Raw genomic sequence first — 10,789 nt, 5'->3', positions numbered from 1 at the left:
TCTTGTTGTTGTTGTTGTTGTTGTTGTTGTTGTTGTTGTTTTGTCTTTTTTGTGTTTTTTTTCCCCAGATTTCGGGATTATAAGGTAACATTTTCTGTTATTTTCTGCAATATTTAATATTTATTTGTTTCTTTATACTGAAGCTGAATGTTACTGTTTGTCTTTGTGTAGTTTCTATCTTTTTGTTGTTGTCTTTTTTTGTGTCTTTTTTTTGTCTTTTTTTCCCCAGATTTTGGGATTATAAGGTAACATATTTTCTATTATTTTTTGCAATATTTGTTTGTTTCTTTATACTCAAGCTCAATGTTCCTGTTTAATGTTGTCGTTGTGTAGTTTCTATCTTCTTGTTTGTTGTTTTGTCTTTTTGTTTGTCTTTTGTCTTTTTTTCCAGATTTCGGGATTATAAGGTAACATTTTCTGTTATTTTCTCGGTATTTGATATTTGTTTGTTTCTTTATACTGAAGCTCAATGTTACTGTTTGTCTTTGTGTAGTTTCTATCTTGTTGTTTTGTTGTTGTTTTGTCTCTTTTTGTGTGTCTTTTTTGTTGTTTTTTTCACAGATTTCGGGATTATAAGGTAACATTTTCTGTTCTTTTTATTAATATTTGATATTTGTTTGTTTCTTTATACTGAAGCTGAATGTTACTGTTTGTCTTTGTGTAGTTTCTATCTTGTTGTTGTTGTTGTTGTTGTTGTTTTGTCTTTTTTTGTGTTTTTTTTTTTTTGTAAATTTTTCCCCCCCAGATTTCGGGATTATAAGGTAACATTTACTGTTCTTTTTATTAATATTTGATATTTGTTTGTTTCTTTATACTCAAGCTCAATGTTACTGTTTAATGTTTTCTTTGTGTAGTTTCTGTCTTCTTGTTTGTTGTTTTTTCTTTTTGTGTGTCTTTTTTTGCCTTTTTTTCCAGATTTCGGGATTATAAGGTAACATTTTCTGTTATTTTCTGCAATATTAAATATTTATTTGTTTCTGTTTACTCAAGCTCAATGTTACTGTTTATTGTTTTCTTTGTGTAGTTTCTATTTCGTTGTTGTTGTTGTTGTTGTTGTTGTTGTTGTTGTTTTGTCTTTTTTGTGTCTTTTTTTCCCCAGATTTCGGGATTATAAGGTAACATTTTCTGTTCTTTTTATTAATATTTGATATTTGTTTGTTTCTTTATACTGAAGCTGAATGTTACTGTTTGTCTTTGTGTAGTTTTTATCTTGTTGTTGTTGTCTTTTTTTGTGTCTTTTTTTTTGTCTTTTTTTCCCCAGATTTTGGGATTATAAGGTAACATATTTTCTATTATTTTTTGCAATATTTGTTTGTTTCTTCATACTCAAGCTCAATGTTCCTGTTTAATGTTGTCTTTGTGTAGTTTTTATCTTCTTGTTTGTTGTTTTGTCTTTTTGTGTGTCTTTTGTCTTTTTTCCCAGATTTCGGGATTATAAGGTAACATTTTCTGTTTTATTAATATTTGATATTTGTTTGTTTCTTTATACTGAAGCTGAATGTTACTGTTTGTCTTTGTGTAGTTTCTATCTTGTTGTTTTGTTGTTGTTTTGTCTCTTTTTGTGTCTTTTTCTCTTTTTGCACAGATTTTGAGGTTAAAAGGTAAATGTTTGGTTCTCTGTTGGCTGAGTGAGTGGGGATGTGGTGGTGGGCCATCATTTACTCAGCCATTGTGTCTTGATATTTCCCTCAAGCACTTTATACAAAGTTTTTCACTTTCTGTCTCTTTATCAAGTTATTGAGATTATAATGTTATTATCAACATTTTCTGTGTTTGTCTGTGTAGTTTCTATGATGTTGTTGTTGTTGTGTGTGTCTTTTCATTTTCCCCAGATTTCGGGATTATAAGGTAACATTTTCTGTTATTTTCTGCAATATTTAATATTTATTTGTTTCTTTATACTGAAGCTGAATGTTACTGTTTAATGTTTTCTTTGTGTAGTTTCTGTCTTCTTGTTTGTTTTGTCTTTTTGTGTGTCTTTTTTTGCCTTTTTTTCCAGATTTCGGGATTATAAGGTAACATTTTCTGTTATTTTCTGCAATATTAAATATTTATTTGTTTCTGTTTACTCAAGCTCAATGTTACTGTTTATTGTTTTCTTTGTGTAGTTTCTATTTCGTTGTTGTTGTTGTTGTTGTTGTTGTTGTTGTTGTTGTTGTTGTTGTTTTGTCTTTTTTGTGTCTTTTTTTCCCCAGATTTCGGGATTATAAGGTAACATTTTCTGTTCTTTTTATTAATATTTGATATTTGTTTGTTTCTTTATACTGAAGCTGAATGTTACTGTTTGTCTTTGTGTAGTTTCTATCTTGTTGTTTTGTCTCTTTTTGTGTTCTTTTTCTCTTTTTGCACAGATTTTGAGGTTAAAAGGTAAATGTTTGGTTCTCTGTTGGCTGAGTGAGTGGGGATGTGGTGGTGGGCCATCATTTACTCAGCCATTGTGTCTTGATATTTCCCTCAAGCACTTTATACAAAGTTTTTCACTTTCTGTCTCTTTATCAAGTTATTGAGGTTATAATGTTATTATCAACATTTTCTGTGTTTGTCTGTGTAGTTTCTATGATGTTGTTGTTGTTGTGTGTGTCTTTTCATTTTCCCCAGATTTCGGGATTATAAGGTAACATTTTCTGTTCTTTTCTGCAATATTTAATATTTATTTGTTTCTTTATACTCAAGCTCAATGTTACTGTTTATTGTTTTCTTTGTGTAGTTTCTATTTCGTTGTTGTTGTTGTTGTTGTTGTTGTTGTTGTTTTGTCTTTTTTTCCAGATTTCGGGATTATAAGGTAACATTTTCTGTTATTTTCTCGGTATTTGATATTTGTTTGTTTCTTTATACTAAAGCTCAATGTTACTGTTTGTCTTTGTGTAGTTTCTATCTTGTTGTTGTTTGTTGTTTTGTCTCTTTTTGTGTGTCTTTTTTGTTGTTTTTTTCACAGATTTCGGGATTATAAGGTAACATTTTCTGTTCTTTTTATTAATATTTGATATTTGTTTGTTTCTTTATACTGAAGCTGAATGTTACTGTTTGTCTTTGTGTAGTTTCTATCTTGTTGTTGTTGTTGTTGTTGTTGTTGTTGTTGTTGTTTTGTCTTTTTTTGTGTTTTTTTTTGTAAATTTTTCCCCCCCAGATTTCGGGATTATAAGGTAACATTTACTGTTCTTTTTATTAATATTTGATATTTGTTTGTTTCTTTATACTCAAGTTCAATGTTACTGTTTAATGTTTTCTTTGTGTAGTTTCTGTCTTCTTGTTTGTTGTTGTCTTTTTTTGCCTTTTTTTCCAGATTTCGGGATTATAAGGTAACATTTTCTGTTATTTTCTGCAATATTAAATATTTATTTGTTTCTGTTTACTCAAGCTCAATGTTACTGTTTATTGTTTTCTTTGTGTAGTTTCTATTTCGTTGTTGTTGTTGTTGTTGTTGTTGTTGTTTTGTCTTTTTTATGTCTTTTTTTCCCCAGATTTCGGGATTATAAGGTAACATTTTCTGTTCTTTTTATTAATATTTAATATTTATTTGTTTCTTTATACTGAAGCTGAATGTTACTGTTTGTCTTTGTGTAGTTTCTATCTTTTTGTTGTTGTCTTTTTTTGTGTCTTTTTTTTTTGTCTTTTTTTCCCCAGATTTTGGGATTATAAGGTAACATATTTTCTATTATTTTTTGCAATATTTGTTTGTTTCTTTATACTCAAGCTCAATGTTCCTGTTTAATGTTGTCGTTGTGTAGTTTCTATCTTCTTGTTTGTTGTTTTGTCTTTTTGTTTGTCTTTTGTCTTTTTTTCCAGATTTCGGGATTATAAGGTAACATTTTCTGGTATTTTCTCGGTATTTGATATTTGTTTGTTTCTTTATACTCAAGCTCAATGTTACTGTTTGTCTTTGTGTAGTTTCTATCTTGTTGTTGTTTGTTGTTTTGTCTCTTTTTGTGTGTCTTTTTTTGTTGTTTTTTTCGCAGATTTTGGGATTATAAGGTAACATATTTTTTGTTATTTTTTGCAATATTTGTTTGTTTCTTTATACTCAAGCTCAATGTTCCTGTTTAATGTTGTCTTTGTGTAGTTTCTATCTTCTTGTTTGTTGTTTTGTCTTTTTGTGTCTTTTGTCTTTTTTCCCAGATTTCGGGATTATAAGGTAACATTTTCTGTTCTTTTTATTAATATTTGATGTTTGTTTGTTTCTTTATACTGAAGCTCAATGTTACTGTTTGTCTTTGTGTAGTTTCTATCTTGTTGTTTTGTTGTTGTTTTGTCTCTTTTTGTGTCTTTTTTTCTCTTTTTGCACAGATTTTGAGGTTAAAAGGTAAATGTTTGGTTCTCTGTTGGCTGAGTGAGTGGGGATGTGGTGGTGGGCCATCATTTACTCAGCCATTGTGTCTTGATATTTCCCTCAAGCACTTTATACAAAGTTTTTCACTTTCTGTCTCTTTATCAAGTTATTGAGGTTATAATGTTATTATCAACATTTTCTGTGTTTGTCTGTGTAGTTTCTATGATGTTGTTGTTGTTGTGTGTGTCTTTTCATTTTCCCCAGATTTCGGGATTATAAGGTAACATTTTCTGTTATTTTCTGCAATATTTAATATTTATTTGTTTCTTTATACTGAAGCTGAATGTTACTGTTTGTCTTTGTGTAGTTTCTATCTTGTTGTTGTTGTCTTTTTTTGTGTCTTTTTTTGTCTTTTTTTCCCCAGATTTTGGGATTATAAGGTAACATATTTTCTATTATTTTTTGCAATATTTGTTTGTTTCTTTATACTCAAGCTCAATGTTCCTGTTTAATGTTGTCGTTGTGTAGTTTCTATCTTCTTGTTTGTTGTTTTGTCTTTTTGTTTGTCTTTTGTCTTTTTTTCCAGATTTCGGGATTATAAGGTAACATTTTCTGTTATTTTCTGCAATATTTAATATTTATTTGTTTCTTTATACTCAAGCTCAATGTTACTGTTTGTCTTTGTGTAGTTTCTATCTTGTTGTTTTGTCTTTTTTTGTGTTTTTTTTTGTAAATTTTTCCCCCCCAGATTTCGGGATTATAAGGTAACATTTACTGTTCTTTTTATTAATATTTGATATTTGTTTGTTTCTTTATACTCAAGCTCAATGTTACTGTTTAATGTTTTCTTTGTGTAGTTTCTGTCTTCTTGTTTGTTTTGTCTTTTTGTGTGTCTGTTTTTGCCTTTTTTTTCCAGATTTCGGGATTATAAGGTAACATTTTCTGTTATTTTCTGCAATATTTAATATTTATTTGTTTCTTTATACTCAAGCTCAATGTTACTGTTTATTGTTTTCTTTGTGTAGTTTCTATTTCGTTGTTGTTGTTGTTGTTGTTGTTGTTGTTGTTGTTGTGTGTGTCTTTTTTTGTGTCTTTTTTTCCAGATTTCGGGATTATAAGGTAACATTTTCTGTTCTTTTTAATCATATTTGATATTTGTTTGTTTCTTTATACTCAAGCTCAAAGTTACTGTTTGTCTTTGTGTAGTTTCTATCTTGTTGTTGTTGTTGTTGTTGTTGTTGTTGTTGTTTTGTCTTTTTTGTGTTTTTTTTTCCCCAGATTTCGGGATTATAAGGTAACATTTTCTGTTCTTTTTATTAATATTTGATATTTGTTTGTTTCTTTATACTGAAGCTGAATGTTACTGTTTGTCTTTGTGTAGTTTCTATCTTGTTGTTTTGTCTCTTTTTGTGTCTTTTTTTCTCTTTTTGCACAGATTTTGAGGTTAAAAGGTAAATGTTTGGTTCTCAGTTGGCTGAGTGAGTGGGGATGTGGTGGTGGGCCATCATTTACTCAGCCATTGTGTCTTGATATTTCCCTCAAGCACTTTATACAAAGTTTTTCACTTTCTGTCTCTTTATCAAGTTATTGAGGTTATAATGTTATTATCAACATTTTCTGTGTTTGTCTGTGTAGTTTCTATGATGTTGTTGTTGTTGTGTGTGTCTTTTCATTTTCCCCAGATTTCGGGATTATAAGGTAACATTTTCTGTTCTTTTCTGCAATATTTAATATTTATTTGTTTCTTTATACTCAAGCTCAATGTTACTGTTTATTGTTTTCTTTGTGTAGTTTCTATTTCGTTGTTGTTGTTGTTGTTGTTGTTGTTGTTGTTGTTGTTGTGTGTGTCTTTTTTGTGTCTTTTTTTCCAGATTTCGGGATTATAAGGTAACATTTTCTGTTCTTTTTAATCATATTTGATATTTGTTTGTTTCTTTATACTCAAGCTCAAAGTTACTGTTTGTCTTTGTGTAGTTTCTATCTTGTTGTTGTTGTTGTTGTTGTTGTTTTGTCTTTTTTGTGTTTTTTTTTTCCCCAGATTTCGGGATTATAAGGTAACATTTTCTGTTATTTTCTCGGTATTTGATATTTGTTTGTTTCTTTATACTAAAGCTCAATGTTACTGTTTGTCTTTGTGTAGTTTCTATCTTGTTGTTGTTTGTTGTTTTGTCTCTTTTTGTGTGTCTTTTTTGTTGTTTTTTTCACAGATTTCGGGATTATAAGGTAACATTTTCTGTTCTTTTTATTAATATTTGATATTTGTTTGTTTCTTTATACTGAAGCTGAATGTTACTGTTTGTCTTTGTGTAGTTTCTATCTTGTTGTTGTTGTTGTTGTTGTTGTTGTTTTGTCTTTTTTTGTGTTTTTTTTTGTAAATTTTTCCCCCCCAGATTTCGGGATTATAAGGTAACATTTACTGTTCTTTTTATTAATATTTGATATTTGTTTGTTTCTTTATACTCAAGTTCAATGTTACTGTTTAATGTTTTCTTTGTGTAGTTTCTATCTTCTTGTTTGTTGTTGTCTTTTTTTGCCTTTTTTTCCAGATTTCGGGATTATAAGGTAACATTTTCTGTTATTTTCTGCAATATTAAATATTTATTTGTTTCTGTTTACTCAAGCTCAATGTTACTGTTTATTGTTTTCTTTGTGTAGTTTCTATTTCGTTGTTGTTGTTGTTGTTGTTGTTGTTTTGTCTTTTTTATGTCTTTTTTTCCCCAGATTTCGGGATTATAAGGTAACATTTTCTGTTCTTTTTATTAATATTTAATATTTATTTGTTTCTTTATACTGAAGCTGAATGTTACTGTTTGTCTTTGTGTAGTTTCTATCTTTTTGTTGTTGTCTTTTTTTGTGTCTTTTTTTTTTGTCTTTTTTTCCCCAGATTTTGGGATTATAAGGTAACATATTTTCTATTATTTTTTGCAATATTTGTTTGTTTCTTTATACTCAAGCTCAATGTTCCTGTTTAATGTTGTCGTTGTGTAGTTTCTATCTTCTTGTTTGTTGTTTTGTCTTTTTGTTTGTCTTTTGTCTTTTTTTCCAGATTTCGGGATTATAAGGTAACATTTTCTGGTATTTTCTCGGTATTTGATATTTGTTTGTTTCTTTATACTCAAGCTCAATGTTACTGTTTGTCTTTGTGTAGTTTCTATCTTGTTGTTGTTTGTTGTTTTGTCTCTTTTTGTGTGTCTTTTTTTGTTGTTTTTTTCGCAGATTTCAGGATTATAAGTTAACATATTTTTTGTTATTTTTTGCAATATTTGTTTGTTTCTTTATACTCAAGCTCAATGTTCCTGTTTAATGTTGTCTTTGTGTAGTTTCTATCTTCTTGTTTGTTGTTTTGTCTTTTTGTGTCTTTTGTCTTTTTTCCCAGATTTCGGGATTATAAGGTAACATTTTCTGTTCTTTTTATTAATATTTGATGTTTGTTTGTTTCTTTATACTGAAGCTCAATGTTACTGTTTGTCTTTGTGTAGTTTCTATCTTGTTGTTTTGTTGTTGTTTTGTCTCTTTTTGTGTCTTTTTTTCTCTTTTTGCACAGATTTTGAGGTTAAAAGGTAAATGTTTGGTTCTCTGTTGGCTGAGTGAGTGGGGATGTGGTGGTGGGCCATCATTTACTCAGCCATTGTGTCTTGATATTTCCCTCAAGCACTTTATACAAAGTTTTTCACTTTCTGTCTCTATCAAGTTATTGAGGTTATAATGTTATTATCAACATTTTCTGTGTTTGTCTGTGTAGTTTCTATGATGTTGTTGTTGTTGTGTGTGTCTTTTCATTTTCCCCAGATTTCGGGATTATAAGGTAACATTTTCTGTTATTTTCTGCAATATTTAATATTTATTTGTTTCTTTATACTGAAGCTGAATGTTACTGTTTGTCTTTGTGTAGTTTCTATCTTTTTGTTGTTGTATTTTTTTGTGTCTTTTTTTGTCTTTTTTTCCCCAGATTTTGGGATTATAAGGTAACATATTTTCTATTATTTTTTGCAATATTTGTTTGTTTCTTTATACTCAAGCTCAATGTTCCTGTTTAATGTTGTCGTTGTGTAGTTTCTATCTTCTTGTTTGTTGTTTTGTCTTTTTGTTTGTCTTTTGTCTTTTTTTCCAGATTTCGGGATTATAAGGTAACATTTTCTGTTATTTTCTGCAATATTTAATATTTATTTGTTTCTTTATACTCAAGCTCAATGTTACTGTTTGTCTTTGTGTAGTTTCTATCTTGTTGTTTTGTCTTTTTTTGTGTTTTTTTTTTTGTAAATTTTTCCCCCCCAGATTTCTGGATTATAAGGTAACATTTACTGTTCTTTTTATTAATATTTGATATTTGTTTGTTTCTTTATACTCAAGCTCAATGTTACTGTTTAATGTTTTCTTTGTGTAGTTTCTATCTTCTTGTTTGTTGTTGTCTTTTTGTGTGTCTGTTTTTGTCTTTTTTCCCCCAGATTTCGGGATTATAAGGTAACATTTTCTGTTCTTTTCTCGGTATTTGATGTTTGTTTGTTTCTTTATACTCAAGCTCAATGTTACTGTTTGTCTTTGTGTAGTTTCTATCTTGTTGTTTTGTCTTTTTTTGTGTTTTTTTTCGTAAATTTTTCCCCCCAAGATTTCGGGATTATAAGGTAACATTTACTGTTCTTTTTATTAATATTTTATATTTGTTTGTTTCTTTATACTCAAGCTCAATCTTACTGTTTAATGTTTTCTTTGTGTAGTTTCTATCTTCTTGTTTGTTGTTTTGTCTTTTTGTGTGTCTTTTGTCTTTTTTTTCCAGATTTCGGGATTATAAGGTAACATTTTCTGTTATTTTCTGCAATATTTAATATTTATTTGTTTCTTTATACTCAAGCTCAATGTTACTGTTTATTGTTTTCTTTGTGTAGTTTCTATTTCGTTGTTGTTGTTGTTGTTGTTGTTGTTGTTGTTGTGTTTGTCTTTTTTTGTGTCTTTTTTTCCAGATTTCGGGATTATAAGGTAACATTTTCTGTTCTTTTCTGCAATATTTAATATTTATTTGTTTCTTTATACTGAAGCTGAATGTTACTGTTTGTCTTTGTGTAGTTTCTATCTTTTTGTTGTTGTCTTTTTTTGTGTCATTTTTGGTCTTTTTTTCCCCAGATTTTGGGATTATAAGGTAACATATTTTCTATTATTTTTTGCAATATTTGTTTGTTTCTTTATACTCAAGCTCAATGTTCCTGTTTAATGTTGTCGTTGTGTAGTTTCTATCTTCTTGTTTGTTGTTTTGTCTTTTTGTTTGTCTTTTGTCTTTTTTCCAGATTTCGGGATTATAAGGTAACATTTTCTGTTATTTTCTGCAATATTTAATATTTATTTGTTTCTTTATACTCAAGCTCAATGTTACTGTTTGTCTTTGTGTAGTTTCTATCTTGTTGTTTTGTCTTTTTTTGTGTTTTTTTTTGTAAATTTTTCCCCCCCAGATTTCGGGATTATAAGGTAACATTTACTGTTCTTTTTATTAATATTTGATATTTGTTTGTTTCTTTATACTCAAGCTCAATGTTACTGTTTAATGTTTTCTTTGTGTAGTTTCTGTCTTCTTGTTTGTTTTGTCTTTTTGTGTGTCTGTTTTTGCCTTTTTTTCCAGATTTCGGGATTATAAGGTAACATTTTCTGTTATTTTCTGCAATATTTAATATTTATTTGTTTCTTTATACTCAAGCTCAATGTTACTGTTTATTGTTTTCTTTGTGTAGTTTCTATTTCGTTGTTGTTGTTGTTGTTGTTGTTGTTGTTGTTGTTGTGTGTGTCTTTTTTTGTGTCTTTTTTTCCAGATTTCGGGATTATAAGGTAACATTTTCTGTTCTTTTTAATCATATTTGATATTTGTTTGTTTCTTTATACTCAAGCTCAAAGTTACTGTTTGTCTTTGTGTAGTTTCTATCTTGTTGTTGTTGTTGTTGTTGTTGTTGTTGTTGTTTTGTCTTTTTTGTGTTTTTTTTTCCCCAGATTTCGGGATTATAAGGTAACATTTTCTGTTCTTTTTATTAATATTTGATATTTGTTTGTTTCTTTATACTGAAGCTGAATGTTACTGTTTGTCTTTGTGTAGTTTCTATCTTGTTGTTTTGTCTCTTTTTGTGTCTTTTTTTCTCTTTTTGCACAGATTTTGAGGTTAAAAGGTAAATGTTTGGTTCTCAGTTGGCTGAGTGAGTGGGGATGTGGTGGTGGGCCATCATTTACTCAGCCATTGTGTCTTGATATTTCCCTCAAGCACTTTATACAAAGTTTTTCACTTTCTGTCTCTTTATCAAGTTATTGAGGTTATAATGTTATTATCAACATTTTCTGTGTTTGTCTGTGTAGTTTCTATGATGTTGTTGTTGTTGTGTGTGTCTTTTCATTTTCCCCAGATTTCGGGATTATAAGGTAACATTTTCTGTTCTTTTCTGCAATATTTAATATTTATTTGTTTCTTTATACTCAAGCTCAATGTTACTGTTTATTGTTTTCTTTGTGTAGTTTCTATTTCGTTGTTGTTGTTGTTGTTGTTGTTGTTGT

General features: G+C 28.8%; 1 protein-coding gene across 1 annotated transcript; it reads left to right on the top strand.

The window, feature by feature from the left end:
• The first annotated feature begins 1,793 nt into the window (after nt 1-1,793).
• Nucleotides 1,794-10,594, top strand: LOC148679589 (uncharacterized). Its single transcript, XM_088651221.1, has 28 exons — nt 1,794-1,809; nt 1,942-2,015; nt 2,708-2,782; nt 2,869-2,951; nt 3,393-3,477; nt 3,729-3,802; nt 3,889-3,972; nt 4,061-4,132; nt 4,220-4,300; nt 4,485-4,547; nt 4,635-4,707; nt 4,796-4,869; nt 4,957-5,031; nt 5,125-5,199; nt 5,293-5,386; nt 5,474-5,561; nt 5,649-5,718; nt 5,903-5,965; nt 6,242-6,321; nt 6,408-6,490; nt 6,578-6,673; nt 6,923-7,004; nt 7,256-7,329; nt 7,416-7,498; nt 7,747-8,072; nt 8,652-8,728; nt 8,983-9,057; nt 10,341-10,594. Exons 1-16 carry the CDS (start codon nt 1,794-1,796, stop codon nt 5,558-5,560), a joined length of 1,185 nt encoding a protein of 394 aa, XP_088507347.1. The 3' UTR covers nt 5,561; nt 5,649-5,718; nt 5,903-5,965; nt 6,242-6,321; nt 6,408-6,490; nt 6,578-6,673; nt 6,923-7,004; nt 7,256-7,329; nt 7,416-7,498; nt 7,747-8,072; nt 8,652-8,728; nt 8,983-9,057; nt 10,341-10,594.
• Nucleotides 10,595-10,789: the final 195 nt, after the last annotated feature.

This window comes from Danio rerio, chromosome 16 (assembly GCF_052040795.2).
Source record: "Danio rerio strain M-AB ecotype USA chromosome 16, GRCz13ab, whole genome shotgun sequence".
Classification (NCBI taxonomy): Eukaryota; Metazoa; Chordata; class Actinopteri; order Cypriniformes; family Danionidae; genus Danio; species Danio rerio.
This window is presented reverse-complemented; position numbering and strand designations above follow the sequence as displayed.